Raw genomic sequence first — 17094 nt, forward strand, 5'->3', positions numbered from 1 at the left:
ATATGTACAAGTGTATTTATATACATATACAATATTTTATATATATTTATATATATATACAAGTAGGTGTAGTCTATAAAGACTATTTATAGCTATACTTTACTCTCTGCATGTCCATTATTTACAATAAAACATAAGCAACGGGTCTTCCCCCAGGATTAGGCCATGCAGGGCAGTTACAAGGAACAGCATACTGTCCTCCTGATGAATTGGGTCCTCCATTATGTGTATGCGTGTGTGTATGTGGTGCTGAGTTTGAATTGACTGGAGACGATGGAATTATAGCTGAATGATTCAGCCTTGACGGTGATGTCATGCTAGGATATATAGAGGGTGAATAGTAAGGAGATGTTGACAAAAGTTCTGGTCGAGCTGCTGCTATGTTCGTGTCATATGCAGCATATTGAGAAAAATTTGATTCAATTCTACTGTTAGTTGACGTTGTTGCCATGAATGACCTTGCTTTCATTGTTTGAGTGTATTCAGGCGACATAAAAGGTCTTCCAGAAGAAAGACTAAGTGTGGGATATTTGGTTAAAGGATCAAGGATAGGTTGAAACGGTAACGGAAATGCGTAACGGTCTTTCTTCAGCAATGATTTTGGTTTTCGTCGTGGTCTATATTTGTAATCAGGATGTTCCTTCATGTGAAGTGCTCGTAGTCGTCTAGCTTCCTCAATATGTGGCCGCTTATCTTCTTCTGTTAATTCTTTCCATAATTCTCCAAGTTGTTTTGAGATCTCTGAGTTATGCATCTTTGGATTCTCTTCCGCCATCTTTTTCCTCTCTGCACGGGACCAAACCATGAAAGCGTTCATCGGACGTTTAATATGGTTTTCTGGTTTCGAAGCCATTTTCAAATCTCTTTTCTTTATAGAATTGAGACCTAAAATAACTGACAATTTATGGATTCATTTCAACAATGGCAGGTTTTTCAGTAGGAAAATCGCTCATTTGTGTATGAACTAGTTAACAAATTATTTCCTCTGCATACTGTAATAGTATATTCCGTGAAGTATATGTATAGAGTTTTTGGCATAAAGGCAAATGAATTGTATCACCGTATGAACTATGCTATATAACAGTGGATATATTATTTATCATTTGCGAAAATGTTTTTCAGTTTTTATAGCAGAGGTTTATTGGCTCTCCTAAACCGACGGGGCTTAAGTCTTTATCAGTTTATTTTACATATCAAAAAGTCAGTTGTTTTACATTTAACAAATCCATGTTGTCATGAGGAATTTTCTCAGTTGTTGTTGATGCGTCCAGTGATAAGTTATTGGAGCATATGGCCGTATATAGAACTGAGTAGACTTGTTATTATGTGATAGATAGCGTATTTCACAAGCCAGCGTTGCTCATGTACGTGTGACATTTATACGAGGGCTAAATTTAGCTTTGCATGCTGCATGTGTTCAAATTGTGTGTTTTATTTTGCTAAAATATTTAGAGACTGCAAAGCACCAGTGGGGAAACTCTGAAGTTTACACAAGCACAATTTGAATTTGCATCATAGGCTTAGTTGGGTATTGTGTTTTTTATCTTCTTCAATTTATTGCACGTTTCGGCCGAAAGTTATCATTGCTGGCACTAGAATAAGAAAGAGTCTAATTGTCACGAACGTGATTTGACTTGATTTCAAATATAACAGTTTAAATTACAGTAAAGAAGACTTGTGTTATGTCTGTGCACGCTTGGCATTTTATCCCTTGAGTCACTGAGACCAACTTGAAGATTAAGAAGAATGCATGACTTGAAAAATTATTTCGCTTCAATAAATGCAGTGTCAGGTGACACAGCAACTGCGGTGAAACCAGTAGAAAATCCAGGGCCAAGCCCATGCAGTAACACTGTTATAGTAAGAGAGATATATTTGACGGCATTTACACATGTTCAGCCCCCGATTACCTTATTATACACACTATGTTTCCTCAAGGAACAATTACATAGACATAATAACAAACCAAACTTTTAAAATAAATTCAGTAAAGTTTACCTGGTTTTTCGCACGGAGTCAGTCAGCTTTTTGACAAGCACTTAAAGTTGTCGTACGGAAATATGATCTGTGTAAGCTTGTAATCCTTTCTTCTAGTCTTCCTGTCTTTCTATTAAAATAAATATGAAGTTTGAGTTGACCCGGCTGACTTTCTGTGTTTGCCGAGTGCCTCGTACAGTTGTCTGCCAAGCAATGATCTCTGCACTTGTGATCTACGCCGCTTCAGCGCATTAAATGAATGCCAGTCGGTGCTTTCGGCATAGATCAAAGTGAAAACCTGAAAACGTGATCAAATCAAATTCATGCATCGCACACAATGACAAATATTTTAATTTGCTAGGGGTGGGAGCCGTCCACCATTCTATTGCTGGCTAATTTTCGAGCAAAATAGACCCGAATCCGCGAATTGCCTAAAATAACAGCAAAGTCGTAATTGGAAATCTTTCGATCTTTTATGATCATCTATATTCATTCTTCAGGAATACGATATATTGCATTTTTACACCATTTCCAAAAATTAAAATGAATGCTTGAAGAAAGTAAGCAGTAGTGATAAAGTAGACCGATTTTGAGACATGCTTCGCTGCAAATACCGTAGGTTGTAGTTTGATTGGTCGAAAATTTAAGTGTAATAACAAATTGCACAAACATGAGTAAAGTGTTTACTACCGACAACATTATTACTTTTTGTTCAGTTTTTTGCTCATTGTTACACCACATTGTATTCACATGTCGTTACTAAAATCCCACAAGCCACAAAATAAATGATGTGAACAAATTGTATAGAAATAAGTAGACAATTTGTTTTGCTTGTTTAAACCACATTCAGCTAACATCTCAATGTAAAACTTCTCGGCGGCTCAGATCAATGAACCCGCCGTGGCGTTATATTAAACTAAAAGTAGCCAGGTTTTATTAACATATAATATATCAAATATTGTATATTAACATAAAGAACGGTTCGTATGTTATATTATTTTGTCTGTATATATATTGCTTGAACCGGACCGACAGTTGATCAATTATGAGAACTTAATTTTACATAACAATGCTTACAGTCCGCCAATGATATGCACTCCACTTCATGCAACATTTAGTTCTGTTCATTTGTTTTGCTTTGGTTCAAAGATCGCGATCTATCATGCACTTCCACCAGAGAACTTTAGTCTTTAGAGATGGCATCAATTTATATTGCTCTTGAATAAGAAATACATTTGTCTAGTCGGTAAATTAGTTTTAGTTTTTTTATTACCTTTGTTGCCCGTCGAGTGGAACATTGGTATCAAACTAAGAGAGAAGATAAAAAGACAAAACTGACGACAAGCTGTTTCCTGCATTTGAAAATAAACTTTTGTTTTGCTATCTCCCCGGGTAGGAAATGGGCGGAATTATTGAGCTGAAGACAATCATCATATACTACTTTTGGAGCATTTTATCCAAAGACGGCTTTAGATATGTCAGTCTCAATATTTTCCCAGATATCCTCGAATAAAGAAACTTCGAGAGAATACTAAAAATTTGATGTAGATATATTATTTGGAAAGTATAATTTTAGCTGTCATAACATTAAAATATATTGTGTAAACTAGGGGAACATATGCGATTCAGCAATTTACGTCCAACTGTTAAGTTTAATTCCTCAAAATAATTCCTTTATTTGCCTGTAAAATATATATACTTGGTTGTAAAAAAACACGGCTAGGCTATTTTTTAAAAGGGAATCGTCTGTAAATGCATGCGAGGGAAATTTAATATGTTTTAGAAAGATTTTACAATCTTTGCGGCGTATATACGAGAATATTTTTTACGCTAAATCGTGTATAGTGGCACTATACTATAGTGCCACATGCGCGCGGAGTATTAGAGAAAGCAAGTATATACTATATTTCCAGAATGAATCCGCATGTATAGGCGTAGCAATATATATGCTTCAAAAGAAATGGCTTAAATGATTATATAATTCTTATGGAAAGGAAATAATTATAACAAAAACGAATTCATATAAATACACCGTTTGATATGCATGTAAGGAGTATAATATACTCAGAACAATCAATATATCAATTTGTGAAAATGCTCCATCTATCTTGTGGACGATATTTATCCAATTCTCAGCGTTAAAAGGTTGCGTACTTTCACACTTGATAAAACGATAAGCATGCATGAAGATTGAACGTTTATATCCAATCCCATTTACATTTATGAACTCGTGATAATTTCAATGTCTATGCATGTGTGTCTAGGTATATATATATGTAGATCAAGCATGTGGTTGTCCTAATGGTTTTCATGATGTAAATGCTCAACAACAGCGTGGAAATTTTCTAAGTACAATGTTTGTGGCGGGAGTTAAGGAACAAAAACTCCATAGCAAAGCCAAAACTGTCAACGTATTGTAAGGTGTTAAGTGATTTCTTACGCGGTTCCGCCAAACAAATTAGCTTTTCTTTTAAAACTAAGCATTGCATTAAAAATTTATACCGAAAATTGAAGTGGGAACTATTTGAATTACTTCTGATAGCGATAAAAACAATAGCTTTGCCATAACTCTTAGAATATTGCCAACTGCGAAAGCGTCTTAGAAGGGATGTTAATTTTTTCAATCCCTTTTGGCAATACATGCATACACTAGAAACAGAATTCATATCCGATCCAGAAATTAAAGAAATTAACTACGAGATTCTTCCTGGATAAAGGAACATTGAAAAAGTATGCCGACAAACTGAAATGATTAGTGTAATGTAATGAAGTCAGCTTTAATAGTGTTTTCAAAACAGAGTTTTTTAATTGTTCCAGTTGCAGTTGTGAGCACCTGCAGGCAATGCGATATATATTTCGAACATATATAACGTCTGGTTGAAAATATAACAAAAGCAAGCACTGTATATATGGCGATCATTTGACAAATTTGTGTTAAATTTTAGTCGTCAAAAAGTTACCTGTATTTTTTATTGTTGCGGGCGTATCCTGCGTTGAAACACAAATGCATGCAGTCTTCGCCAAATAATTTTCAACCGCAAAAAAGTATTTTATATTCGCGCTTTTGAAAGCTCTTATCTCAGTTCGGAGACAATATTTAGAGCAAACAATATTTACTAATATATGAATAAAGATAAATATATTGATAAACATCATTCTTATTTAACCGACACTATTAAATGATCACAAAATATATATCCTCCACCTTAAATTTGTATCCCGATTATAGTTTCTCTTCCGTCGATTTCAGTTAAGATACCTAATGAGTTGATCGGGATGAATAGAAGGAGCATTACTACAATTCAAGCCTAAATCTTATTCGTGGTGTTATCTGGAACATAATTTAAATAACGTCTTTGCCCTCATTGTTGAAGAAAAAGTGCACGGACGTGCACAATATATAGCTTTATATGCCTTAATTTCTATTTTGTTATTTGACAATAGAATTTATACACCCGTTGTGGCAGTTCATGGCATTATTTAACAACTAAGACCATAATGCTTTGCCAGAATACTTGATGCCTAATCATCGTGTTACAAAAAAAAGTATGCTTTTCCAACGTACACACAGACGAATTTATCTCTGTAGATATGTCTTAGTTCTAGTGTTTGTTTTCTCATTTAAAACTCTGAGTTAGATAAAGAATCCTTAGTCTCGAATCTCGATGAATAAACATGCATCTATATAGCTAAGGTATCAAGGTATTATGGGATATAGTAAAGATAGTGAATAAGACCATAAGTTATAAGTAGTGAATCAGTCTATATATCAGTACTCTATTCTAGTTAAATGACGAATAAGGCCTTGCATGGTCTTAAACTTAAAAAACCTAATGTGTATCGGTCGGAAAATCGGCCGGGAAATCCATAATCCGGTTTTATGGATATTTTTGAGAAAATGAGGCAGGCGGATGCGACATATAATGAACATTTCTTTAATTTTTTCTGTATTTAAATTAATGCATATAAATGACGATTGAACATGGCACACACTCTTGTACCCAGAGACTGTGCCGGTGTAAGAAGGACACTGGGTACGAGAATAGCATTGAATGACATGTTATTGTTAATTTGTTATTGTTGGCCACGAGCAATCGGCTGGGACGAGGTCATTAAAATCTCGCATGTTTTTACCGGTTCCGAGTTAAAGGTCAATTTCTTCATTAGTTTGTCTCATCAAAATTTTTGTTATAACGAGTGCAATTGAACAGTTTGTCATAGCATATGGATATGGGAATAAAATGAACAGAAATGAGGTCATTGGGATTTTGACCTTGAATGGTGAACAACCTGCTAGTATAGTACGACCTGCTGGTGCCTCAAACTCAATATAGTTTTTTATTCACGATGCATGTGTTTACATGCAGGGTGCCCTGAAAAATGTTTCTTTTGCTGATTTGGTTTTAATGCATAATTACTACATACGCAGGTCCCATTTTTCGGGGCACTCTTTATAACATTCCCAGAATGCTGCAAATCACAAATAACCGTGCATATATAGAGCTCATTGTTTTCACAGCCCGCGAAACACCGCTGGCAGGTATGTACCGTGGATGCAGATTTGTGCGTGATCACCATGATCTATTGCCGACCAATGCGCATGGAAATGCGCACAGCCACAATGCGATGCGATGCTAAAGTTTGCTCTTTTAGGCTACTGGATAAAATCACCTTTAAATCGAAGCAAAACCTGACAAACAATATATTTCAAATACTCTTGAAATTACTGAATCTGAATGTACCATCGCAAATTGTCAATGGAATAATAGTTGAATTCTCGTTCCTTATTTTGTAGGCGTTTTGATGTAACCCATGTGTAAGTGATTTCCCAAATACTCCTCAAACACTGCATTTGTTTTCGCACGATTACCACGATAGTGAGGTCAGATGACATGATGTGGTGAAGACCACATGTAGTGAATTTAGATGAATTTATTAACGGTGCGCACACAACTGCGCACAACCACGATGCCCCTCGACCGTATATAGTGTATACGTACAACCTGGAAAAGTACAACTATTAAACTGCAGTCAAATATTTTCCTAATATAAACAAATACACCTCACGATCTCCTTGGCATTTTGAAGACACTTTTTGTCCATGATAATATAGGCAATTGAACAGCAAGAATAACGACTGAAATACAAAAACTGAACTAGCAACCATATATAGGATGTTGTGCTTGAGCCAGGGATCTCATAGTCATGAAAAAACTCTAAGATTATCTGTGGCGAGGCTAACACAAAATTTAGTATGAACAGCATTGAAAGTGTTTTTAATGTATATTCTCTCTTTCGCAGCAAAATGACGTTTCCTCCTGTCGATGATGAAGCTGTTGTATTTGATGACATAAAATTAAGTGTCCGTCGAATGATAATATTTAAACCAAGAGTGATGAGAAATTTAATAATGTACAAAGTTATTGTGTATGCCCGGTGCAATTTGTATGAAAACGAATTATGATCACAACCGCAGACCAACGTCTCTACTCCTGACTTTGGGGATTCATCTGCACACCTTTGCACTTCTTGATAGAATAACTGTGGAGTGTTACATGTCAATATAAGAAGCCACGTTATTACCATAATCTTCTTCCAGTGCTTTAAAATGGACCATCTTTGATAACATTTGACATGTTTAAGCCTGATTAACTCCTGAAGATGTAGGATCAGTAAAATGAATGCAACCTGTTGATAGCTGGCTTGTAAGATAAAGAAAGTAATCTTGCACGTGAATTGTCCAGTAGTCCAAGTTTGTAAGACGTTATCTATGGTTAGTACTGCAGAAAATGTCGCGATTACCTGAGTACATGCCATGTTGCAAATATACATATTACTAGGATTCAAACGCAGACTGGTCGGTTTGTTATCAGAGAATGTTGCCAATAGTAAAACATTGGCCAGTAGTCCAAATAATAGCACAGATAATAAGAGGAAGATGTAAGCCAAGGAATGATCATATCTGAAATGTACACACACCATTCTGTCTCGTTACTCATGAAGACTCTGCATGTGTTTACTATAAAGTATGAACGGTTCCTAAGAGAAACGTTGCATTTTTTTGTCTTCACTAATGGCCCTATAGTGTTTTTATAATAGCGATAACGAGGACTGGCAATACCATGCAAACAACAATGATAAAGACATCTTCTTTATGATAAAGTAGATAAAGTAGGGTATTAAGCGAGTTAATGATTTCTCTTCGTGCAACGGAATGCTCAGTTGATTAGCCAGTTTCGACTCTGTGATAAATGTAATATTTATTAGTAATATTGCTATAAAATGCAGGTATCTGAAATGCGTTTTAATTTTGTTTTTGTTAAAAGATTACTTTGTGAACAGAGCGGTTCAGAACTAGTTGCATAATTTTTTCCTGCATGTTTTGTTGCCCTTCATAACAAAAGTGTTCTCAGTCAGACTGACTGACTGCATGAGTCAGGTTTTGACTTTAGCATGAAATGTGAGATGTTACTGAATCTGTTGCAAACTGGATGGACACGGCTAAAAAGATCTGGTTGTTGCAATATTGATACTGAATAGAATTCAATCCCACTTCATCGTGACTCTATTTCACAGGATTTAGCAGTTGTGATTGTTAGTAAGCAGTTGATAACTTTCTCCGCGAAGCAGGTTGACCAAGCAGAGTGATAGTATATTAGTATCCCAAGTTATACCTGGCCGTATCTTGATCATTGGCGTTTTTGGACAGAATATCGTGAAAATGATATGTTGGACCTAAGGCAAGGCAAATAGTGCCCGCAAGTTGAACTAAGTTTTGACTTTTATAAAAGAGCTCTATGTATACCCTACGTGTTATATATCTTGCATCTAATCTATTGAGTGAACCATATCTTTGGATCTTGCGCAAACCAAAACAACGAAAGCGGACCCAATTAAACCCACTCGCCCGGGCTTCAGCGGTGGTGGTCTGGTGAACCGAGGGCCGAAACTGGACCGGTATATCATTTACTCATGCATACATACCGTGGGAAAAATAGAATTCAGTTGGTTTTCAAAAGAAATCAGTTGGTCATAAGATGAATATGCCCCCTCCCAGTTACGGCCCCTGAAGTCTACAGACCATGGCTTCGGCCTGTAATTTCTTTAGCTTGCTTTCGTGAGCATTTCTGCGTTTTGTTCACTGTTTTTGTTGTATATTAGAGAGAGGTGGCGCCTAATCCAGCAATGCCGTGGAATACCGCACATGTGCAGTCGATGGGTCCCAAAGTTTCATGTTAAGCTGCTTCCTATTTTTTTCAGGTTCAGGCTCCCGTTATGTTGTAGTCGGGCCCATCCAGGAGTTTCGTAGCTCACAAAGAAATAACGACAGGAACTAGCCGGTGTGAAATTCCGACTGTGATAACAGGAACTTCGACTGTGTTTTAACAGTGGAAACCGGGCGCAAATCTATGACGCGACAAATCAATACTCGGTTTCGCAGGTAGGGGGTAATATGTTCCCGGGAAACAACCCCCGGAAGTTTAAAGCCCTTCATTATTAAAGAAAATGGCGAGGTTTTGTCTGGAGTTGTGATGACTGATGACCATATTTGAACAAAATGTCTGATATAAAACCTGGTCGAATTCACAAGAAAGACAGAGACAGTATAAGTGGCTCACCAAATACGGCTGCTTTGAGAAAGATTATAACCACAGACGTAGATGTTCTGCAATTTAAGACTTTTCCGGTATGTTTTGCTATTAAAACTACTGTCAGCCTACTGACTACTGAGTACTGCAAAAGTGAAAAGTCCAGTTTATTATATGCTTGAGTTTTCTCCAGGGCTTTATTGTCATTCCATTAATTTCGAATGTTGAAATAATGCTACTAATATTTAAATCTGTCGCATTATGCGGCTATTATCTTAGATCAGTGATTGCCAATCTGAATTACGAGAACTCGCTCAACCGAGTCTCAGGTGACAATTTGATCAGAATTAAAAGTTGATGTGCTAAGTTTAGGAAGCCTTCGAAGTCATTTGTTTCGGACGTTTGGTTATTTGATTGTTTTTATAATATAGCGCCAGCAAAAGACCATCTTACAAACTTGTGTAAATAGTATGGGTCAATCTCGCTACGAAAATAAATAGACTGATACCCCACCGATTTCATTTTATTCGAATTGTAAATGCAACTTTTCCCAGGAATAATTTTTATTCTTTCAGGAACTTATTAAAGGTATTCAGCCAATTCAATACGAAAAGGAATTGGCTGCCAAAAAATTGCTAATAAATGGTGACCCACATCAAAACCTACTGAAAATACCCGAAGATAATTTGGTAAGTGTTAGGATTATCAGATTATGCTATATACATACATTTCAGGCTTTACTTTTTCGACTTGATTGGTTCGAGAGCTGTATTTAAAATCCTTAGCAACAACGTTTCGTAAAGGTTTCATATTTATTCCGTATTCAAATACTTGAATAGGCTTTGCTAATTGCACTAATGTATATGCAACTAATGCAAGCTGCTTGTTTTGAATCAGAATGGAACAACAATACCCTAGGCATCTTAACGTTTGCAAATGACGCATCATATTGTAACAATCAGAAGTCAAGATCGTTAATGAAAAATGTTCCTTCAAGTGTATTAAAAGTATCTGTAACATGGTGTAATCTGAGCCAAAAACACAAAAAATGTAAACAAAACTCCATCACATGTGACTTTCTCACCACTTATCTCCACTTTGTCAATAAAATGTGGTCAATGAAACCTAGTTGACAACTTTATGCATATTTGTCATTTTGTCATAATTAATATTTTATGATAAAGTCAAATATGATCATGGCTTTGTTTCATGTGATATGAGTACAGAATACTCTGTTTTAAGAATCTGGGAAATGGAAAATAGTGCTGTACAAGTAAGCTTAAAATCCAATGATTTACACAGTAGATATTCAGGAATGAATAAGGAATTATTATGTAAGCTTGTCTTTAGTTAGGATTTATCAAAACGATGAAAACAAAGCCTCAGACATGACTTAGACAAAACAGCATTACTCTGGTTTCCAAATCTTTTTCTGTTCAACATTAAAAAGTCTGTATTTTCTATTAGGTTGATTTTCAGAAAATTATAAGTAAAATAGGGAAATTATGTGTTGAAAAATTATGTATTCAGGCTTCAAAACTCTGTATATATGTAGAATATAAAATATAAATAATACAATGCTAATGGCAGAAAGGCTATCCTATATGTAGGCATTTTAGACTAAAGGTGATAAGAATATGCTAAAAGAGAAGGAATGCTAAACATGTAGGATATAGCAAAGCCAAATATTAAGAAATGATCAAACTAAAAAAGCTTCTGCCCCAATAATATGTGGGAAAGGAAATACAAGTACCCACAGGGGGAGAGAATGGAAGGAGAGGAAGAACACAGGTTACAAGTACATATTTGTTACCTGACCCATAAGTTCCTTAGCTGACCCCTCTCAACCAAATAAAAACAGCATTTGATCGTTGCCAGCTGTAATACATGTTTGAATATTCGGCCATGTTTTCTAGACATGAAGCTCTAGACAGCTCTTATTTTATTTATTCAGAGCAAATGCTAGAAACATTTAAGTATGTGAAAAAACACACTACAGTATAGTTACCTGTGTTTTTCAGTTTTTCCTGAAAATTGTCAAGGCTGCAGTGAAACTTTTTGTCATAGTTGAAAAGTTCAGGAGTTTTAAAAAATAAATTTTGGTGAAACATATACACTTGTTGCATAGAACTGTGTGCCGACTTAGGTGACCATCAAAATAAACATTTTAATATTTTTTTATTAGGTAGTGAATATTCCTCTTGACATTCGAACAGAATATAGCAGTGTTCCAAGAACTGCCAAATCTGAAGCACAGCGTTTATTTGTGAAAGAGGTAAGTATTGCATGTTGGCATATATAATAGTATCCTGTATTTTTTATATTTTTGGCAATTCAAAGTTCTGAGATTGATGATTCACAAAGAGAACTTGCAAATTGTGCAGTGGGAAGGGTGCGATGGGAGGGGTGCGATGGGAGGTGTGCAGTGGGTGCGATGGGAGGGGTGCAATGGGAAGGGTGTGGTGGCCCTCTAGACTGTTATATAGCTAATAAATAAGTTAATTTTCATGTCACAATTTGAGAAATGTTTCATCAGCTATTAAACTTCTGAGAATTTTGTGTACATTCAATAAGGATCTACCTAGTATGACTTATTTTGAAAATTGGTTTCTAAAGACTATAGTTCATTCACATAGCATCCATAAAATGGATTAAGAGCCTAAAATACTGATGTACAATTTCTAAGTTTTAAATCTCCAGAAATATAATTTTTTCCTGGGAATACGCTGACAAGCGATGGACCAAAATACGATATTATTATAATCATTATAAACGCATTAACAACCACATGGAATCGCCAATGTTTAAACCAAACCATTCTCATTGGAATGTCATAGACGTGAATTTGGATTGACACTGACACCATGTTGAATAAAAAATCCGTAGCCAAACCTATTGCTGTTCTGATTAAAGAACTTTTAATAATAGGCCACGGTGCAGTGTCAAAGTTCATGACAAGATAACATGATAAATATGCTTGAACTAAGATAATTGTGGTGTACTCGAATAAGATATTCTGAATTTCAAGATCTGCATTGAGTCGGCGAATACGCGGTGAGTTCTGAGGTTTCACCTCTAGTCTTGGCTGACAGCAAGTCTTGTTGAGACATTTATAAATGAAAAACTTCCACATTTTTATACGAAGACCAAGCGTTGCCTTACTGAGAACATTTGAGACACCGTGTAAAAGTGACAAACCAACGAAAAGCCATATATTTTCAAAATCTGACTGCATCGTTCGGTAGAGCACGATCGAGGCCCCGCGTAGAAAATAGCACAATACAAAAGCACGATCAGGTGTAATAATCTCCGAGCTCTTTCTCAGAATTATGAACTTTGCAGTGGCGGTTATAGGCAAAATTAACCCTGGTGTTCCTGCGGCGATAATGGCTTTTTGAATCTTGCTTTCTGTTTTCTTGAAGTATTTATTAATAAAAAATGCGTAGACATAAGCAATTAAACATGAAGCCAGGAAAGCAAACGAAAGAATGAAAAAAATATGGAACAAACTGTAAGATGTTTCCGGGTTGTTTTTCTTGAATTTCCAAGCAACTAGACCAGCACCACAGAGAATTGAGAAGACAAATAAGGCATATACAGGCAACCTGAAAATAATTATAATTTATTTAAGGCCTATACCTAGTTCAAACGTCGCTCTCTTCATGCCCCAAAACTCTTTTCATGCGACCAAAGACCGTCGTAAGACCGTCGTAGGACCGTCGTAGGACCGTCGTTAGAGCGGCGTAATCATGCAAACGTAGATCTAAATCAGTCTCCCTAAAAGAAAGTTTTTTTCGAAAAATGTTGCAAATTAATTGCAAAGAAACGATTGCTGTTGGAGTTTAGTGCATCTGGATCACCTACTTTGACAAACGTTCAAGAAAACATCTCGTGTTTCTAGAGCGACAGAGCGCCCTGCAATGTACTTCTGATCTTGGTTTATCTTTAAAACGCCATTACTGAAAATCTGAACTGCGCATGATCAGATGATTTATTCGCTAATTACGTTCGACGCATGAGAAGAGGAGCACCTGATTAAGAAGAATTGGATAGTCAGTCTATAGTTTTAACCATTGTTTTTACTTACCTATTTAAATTGATTTCGGATACTGTGAATCTTTTGGTATCAATCATCAGAATTCTATAAACACAGCTTATCGACCCTATCACTACCTGACAGACCAGTAAACCAGATAAGTAGTTCTTTTTGAATTCTCTGAAACCCCATAACATGACTATACATGCCGGAAACCAAGCAAATAGCGGAAATAATTGAAGAGACATTCCAACCATTTTCAAGATTCGTATATTTTCAGGTATTCTGTATTGATAGCGTATCCACTCAATACAAGAATCGGTAGTATTGAAATCCACAAAAACAAGTCCAATTACGAGTATGCCTAATATAAACACCACCGCAATTAAACCAATATTTGCTTCAAGGCTTCGTTTGAATGATTCGCAGAGGTTTCTACGATTAGATTGTTCTTTAGTTTGCCATGCAACAAACGCATCTTCATAATATGGTGTCTCGGCTTCGGGTTCTTCCTCGTACTCAAGATGTATTAAACCATCGCAAACTTCGTCATTCTCTTCATACCTGTCTTCAAAAATCAATCTCATTTGTCCTTCATGTTCTCGTGAAATTGGCGGTGTTGGTGTTGCCAAACTCGAGCAGAGCGATAGGATACCGCCTACTAGTTCCTCCAGAATCATTATTGAAACCAAGTGCTTCACTGCAGTATCCGTCTTCAAGACAATTTCAATTCTATTCAATATCTGTTTTTATGTTATAACTTAATTTATTTCTCTTTCGCTCTTTCACACGTGCTGGACCGTAGCTCTATTTGAAATTAAACTTTTCCTTTCCTTTGTCGGAAAAAGCACAGCACGCAAATCCTAGGAAGCTACAAAAACACCAGATTCTCCCAATTACTGGCTTGCGGCTTACAACACTCGTCGAAATATTCGTCGAAATGACATTTGTTCTACTAAAATTTTGCATTTGCTTGTAATACGCCCAATCAAACATTAATTAAATATTAAATTAAATATGTAGGCTGGATACACCTAATAAAAAACTTCACTTTTACAATCAAATACAAATACAACGGAGGTCGGTCCTGGAACGCAAAAATCACCCCACATTCCTAACACGGATATTTTGTCCGGTGTTTTGTTCCCAGAACAAGTCTATGGATTATGAAATATATTTCGTTTCCATTTCTAGTGCATAAAGACGTACACATCAAACTGGCAGACAATTGAAAATAAATATTCCCAATATAGTGGCAGCTACAACCAGTTATACAAGTAATTATTTTACAGTTTAATGATATTTCTATTGTTGGTTTGTTTCCTTTCTTTCCTCTTCGCCTCAGCTTGATGGCGGAATATACTATTGTTGATTAGGATCCTTATAAATATTTAAAAATTTTCTTGTTTACATATTAAATACATCGTGCATGCATGCATGGTACGCATTGCCTATTCTGTAACTTAAATAGATATTGCCGGTGAGTTCCAGTGTGAAATACAGAGTTTTTACTGCAGACTTATATACACCTTCTATAGCAAAGAGGGATCTATATGTCTTATGTCTAGCTGTAGCGCCAACCTCGTACCAGGGTCTTTTGCCTATGCTCCACGGCGGGATTTCTTCAACAGATTTAAATAAACAGCTACAGCTGTATTAGTCGGCACTTTATGTCATTTTTTAAAATTTTTCAGAGATGTTGATCTTACTGTACTTTTGGAGCAGAAGTTTGAAATTGATCTGGATTCAGAAGAAGGCACAAATGTCACCGTATGTCTGTTTTACGAAATACATGTGTACTGGGCATTTTTCTCTCGCATTGTCCGCTCGTCCAAAGGTGTTTCAGATCTTTCTGGTAGCAGTATTGTACTTCTGATGTTTCTTGATTGGTATTTTGAAATTTGCAGGAATTGTACATGTCTCCTCGTAAGGAGGTTGGCTTGGCAAAACATGGCTACCTAAACAAAGCTCCCTTTCATAGCGAAAGTGATGGTCTCTTTAGTGGCAAGGTAGATACTAATATTATAATAAACTTTGATATGCATGGCATAATTAAGAAGTACTAATGAGTGAATCCTATTAGAAATCATAATTTTTAATAGCATTATAAGTGAGATGTAACATCACTGACAACTAAAAATTAGAAATTAAACGCGTGGATATACATATCAAGGACGTATGCTATAGAATATAATCCTATATCTTGTGTTTAGACATTCAAAAGGCGATGGTTCTCTTTAAAAGAAATTTCTAATGATGGTTCATATGTCCTGGAGTATAGGAAGGTATGTATTATGTTATTGTTAAATGCAAAAATTTTGTATCCATATATGTTTGTTCATTACTCTCTTTACGTATACCACTGATAACACAAAATCTGTCGTATTATGTACACAGGATGACAACCCGAACTCCACTGCGAAAGGATCTATATACCTTGATGCATGCACGGAAATCACGAGGGTGCGTGAATATGTAAATTATCTGTGTTTATTTCCTGGATGTGGAGTAATGGTAGTTGATTTATGCTTTAGTTCTATTTTAACAGGGCGTCCGGGGTAAGATGCATGGTTTTGAGATACGTATTCAGGACAAAATATACAGCCTTGTTGCGGACACACAATCTGAAATGGAGTCATGGCTAAGCGTACTCTGTAAAGTTACTGGTATAGATATGGCCACAGGAAAATCAAAATCAGCTTCTTCTGGGGGATGGTTTAGTGGAAAGAATAAAGTATTAAAAAACACGAATTTTCGTGAAAGTTTGAAACAAAGTAAACATCCAGAGTTGATGGAGTTTGCCCGGGAAACTGATCAGGTGAACGCCAAACGCCGTCAGGAGGGGAGAAATAAGATATTTTCGTTAAGTTCGTTATCTCCTAATGTGAATGAAACTACGGAAGAAACTAAGCAGATTAGATTACCTTACGAGAGATTTGGTAAAAGATTTCTAGTGCATTGTGGTGATCTGAAATTTCGATTATCGCGCAGTTTTGATAGTTCTTCTTCAGTGAATATTGAACCATTCTTCATAACCTTGGCTTTATTTGATGTGAAAGAAAATAAGAAAATCTCTGAGGATTTTCATTGTGACGTTAATGACACAATTGTTTCACAGATGTTGCCTTCTCCTGAGAATGTATCTAATGGTAGTAATGGCGTGAATGAACATCATTTTTCTTTTCCTAAGAAAGCAATATTTTCGGTAACATACCCACACCCTGACGTATATCTTGTGTTGAGAATTGAGAAAGTTCTTCAAGGTGGAATAACCAGTTGTACAGAACCATATATGAAATCAGGTGATGCTTTGAAGAAAGGGGCGACGAAAGCTTACCGTAGTGCGGAAATAGCATGCCAGACATTATCGAAATATAGGATGCCGTTTGCACTTGCAACAAGGTAAGAAATATACCAACCTGATACTTCATGTCACACCCATCGTGGACACCCCCGACGATTATTAGAATGTATCACACCAAACAAACCAAA

At 36.1% G+C, this 17094-nt stretch overlaps 4 protein-coding genes across 7 annotated transcripts in view; 1 reads left to right on the plus strand and 3 right to left on the minus strand.

The window, feature by feature from the left end:
- Positions 1 to 10407, minus strand: LOC114528265 (transcription factor SOX-14-like). 3 transcript variants are annotated; one of them, XM_028549893.1, is made up of 4 exons: positions 10294 to 10407; positions 3251 to 3285; positions 1999 to 2107; positions 1 to 894 (listed from the first exon to the last, which is right to left on the minus strand). In XM_028549893.1, the coding sequence occupies exon 4, from the start codon at positions 851 to 853 to the stop codon at positions 122 to 124; it is 732 nt and encodes a 243-aa protein (XP_028405694.1). In that variant the 5' UTR covers positions 854 to 894; positions 1999 to 2107; positions 3251 to 3285; positions 10294 to 10407; the 3' UTR covers positions 1 to 121. The 3 variants fall into 3 exon arrangements, with proteins under 3 accessions (XP_028405694.1, XP_028405695.1, XP_028405697.1); XM_028549894.1 differs by lacking the exon at positions 3251 to 3285; XM_028549896.1 differs by lacking the exons at positions 3251 to 3285; positions 10294 to 10407 and having other exon boundaries at positions 1 to 885; positions 1999 to 3239.
- Positions 6600 to 7976, minus strand: LOC114528264 (QRFP-like peptide receptor). Its single transcript, XM_028549892.1, has one exon. The coding sequence runs from the start codon at positions 7957 to 7959 to the stop codon at positions 7021 to 7023; it is 939 nt and encodes a 312-aa protein (XP_028405693.1). The 5' UTR covers positions 7960 to 7976; the 3' UTR covers positions 6600 to 7020.
- LOC114528261 (dedicator of cytokinesis protein 9-like) overlaps positions 9437 to 17094 on the plus strand; it is a 20861-nt gene continuing 13203 nt past the window's right edge. Inside the window, exons 1-9 of one of the 2 annotated variants that reach the window (XM_028549889.1) lie at positions 9437 to 9664; positions 10142 to 10255; positions 11752 to 11841; positions 14797 to 14879; positions 15297 to 15372; positions 15510 to 15611; positions 15816 to 15887; positions 16000 to 16065; positions 16151 to 17004. In XM_028549889.1, the coding sequence (XP_028405690.1) occupies positions 9536 to 9664; positions 10142 to 10255; positions 11752 to 11841; positions 14797 to 14879; positions 15297 to 15372; positions 15510 to 15611; positions 15816 to 15887; positions 16000 to 16065; positions 16151 to 17004 (1586 nt within the window). In that variant the 5' untranslated portion in view covers positions 9437 to 9535. Of the gene's footprint in view, positions 9665 to 10141; positions 10256 to 10520; positions 10840 to 11751; positions 11842 to 14796; positions 14880 to 15296; positions 15373 to 15509; positions 15612 to 15815; positions 15888 to 15999; positions 16066 to 16150; positions 17005 to 17094 lie in introns of those variants that run through there. The other variant, XM_028549890.1, reaches the window with a different exon arrangement.
- LOC114528263 lies at positions 12199 to 14690 on the minus strand. The gene is made up of 2 exons (XM_028549891.1): positions 13654 to 14690; positions 12199 to 13171 (listed from the first exon to the last, which is right to left on the minus strand). Exons 1-2 carry the CDS (start codon positions 14280 to 14282, stop codon positions 12226 to 12228), a joined length of 1575 nt encoding a protein of 524 aa, XP_028405692.1. The 5' UTR covers positions 14283 to 14690; the 3' UTR covers positions 12199 to 12225.

The sequence above is a fragment of the Dendronephthya gigantea genome, unplaced genomic scaffold, assembly GCF_004324835.1.
Source record: "Dendronephthya gigantea isolate DGI-Jeju-01 unplaced genomic scaffold, DenGig_1.0 000048F, whole genome shotgun sequence".
Lineage (NCBI taxonomy): Eukaryota > Metazoa > Cnidaria > Anthozoa > Malacalcyonacea > Nephtheidae > Dendronephthya > Dendronephthya gigantea.

Excerpts from the sequence above, each read along its gene's own strand:
- LOC114528265 (XM_028549894.1), bottom strand. The coding sequence starts at position 853 with ATGGCTTCGAAACCAGAAAACCATATTAAACGTCCGATGAACGCTTTC.
- LOC114528263 (XM_028549891.1), bottom strand. The coding sequence starts at position 14,282 with ATGATTCTGGAGGAACTAGTAGGCGGTATCCTATCGCTCTGCTCGAGT. Across the intron at positions 13,172-13,653 it reads TCCGAAATCAATTTAAATAG|GTTGCCTGTATATGCCTTAT; the intron begins GTAAGTAAAAAC and ends AATTATTTTCAG.
- LOC114528264 (XM_028549892.1), bottom strand. The coding sequence starts at position 7,959 with ATGGTGTGTGTACATTTCAGATATGATCATTCCTTGGCTTACATCTTC.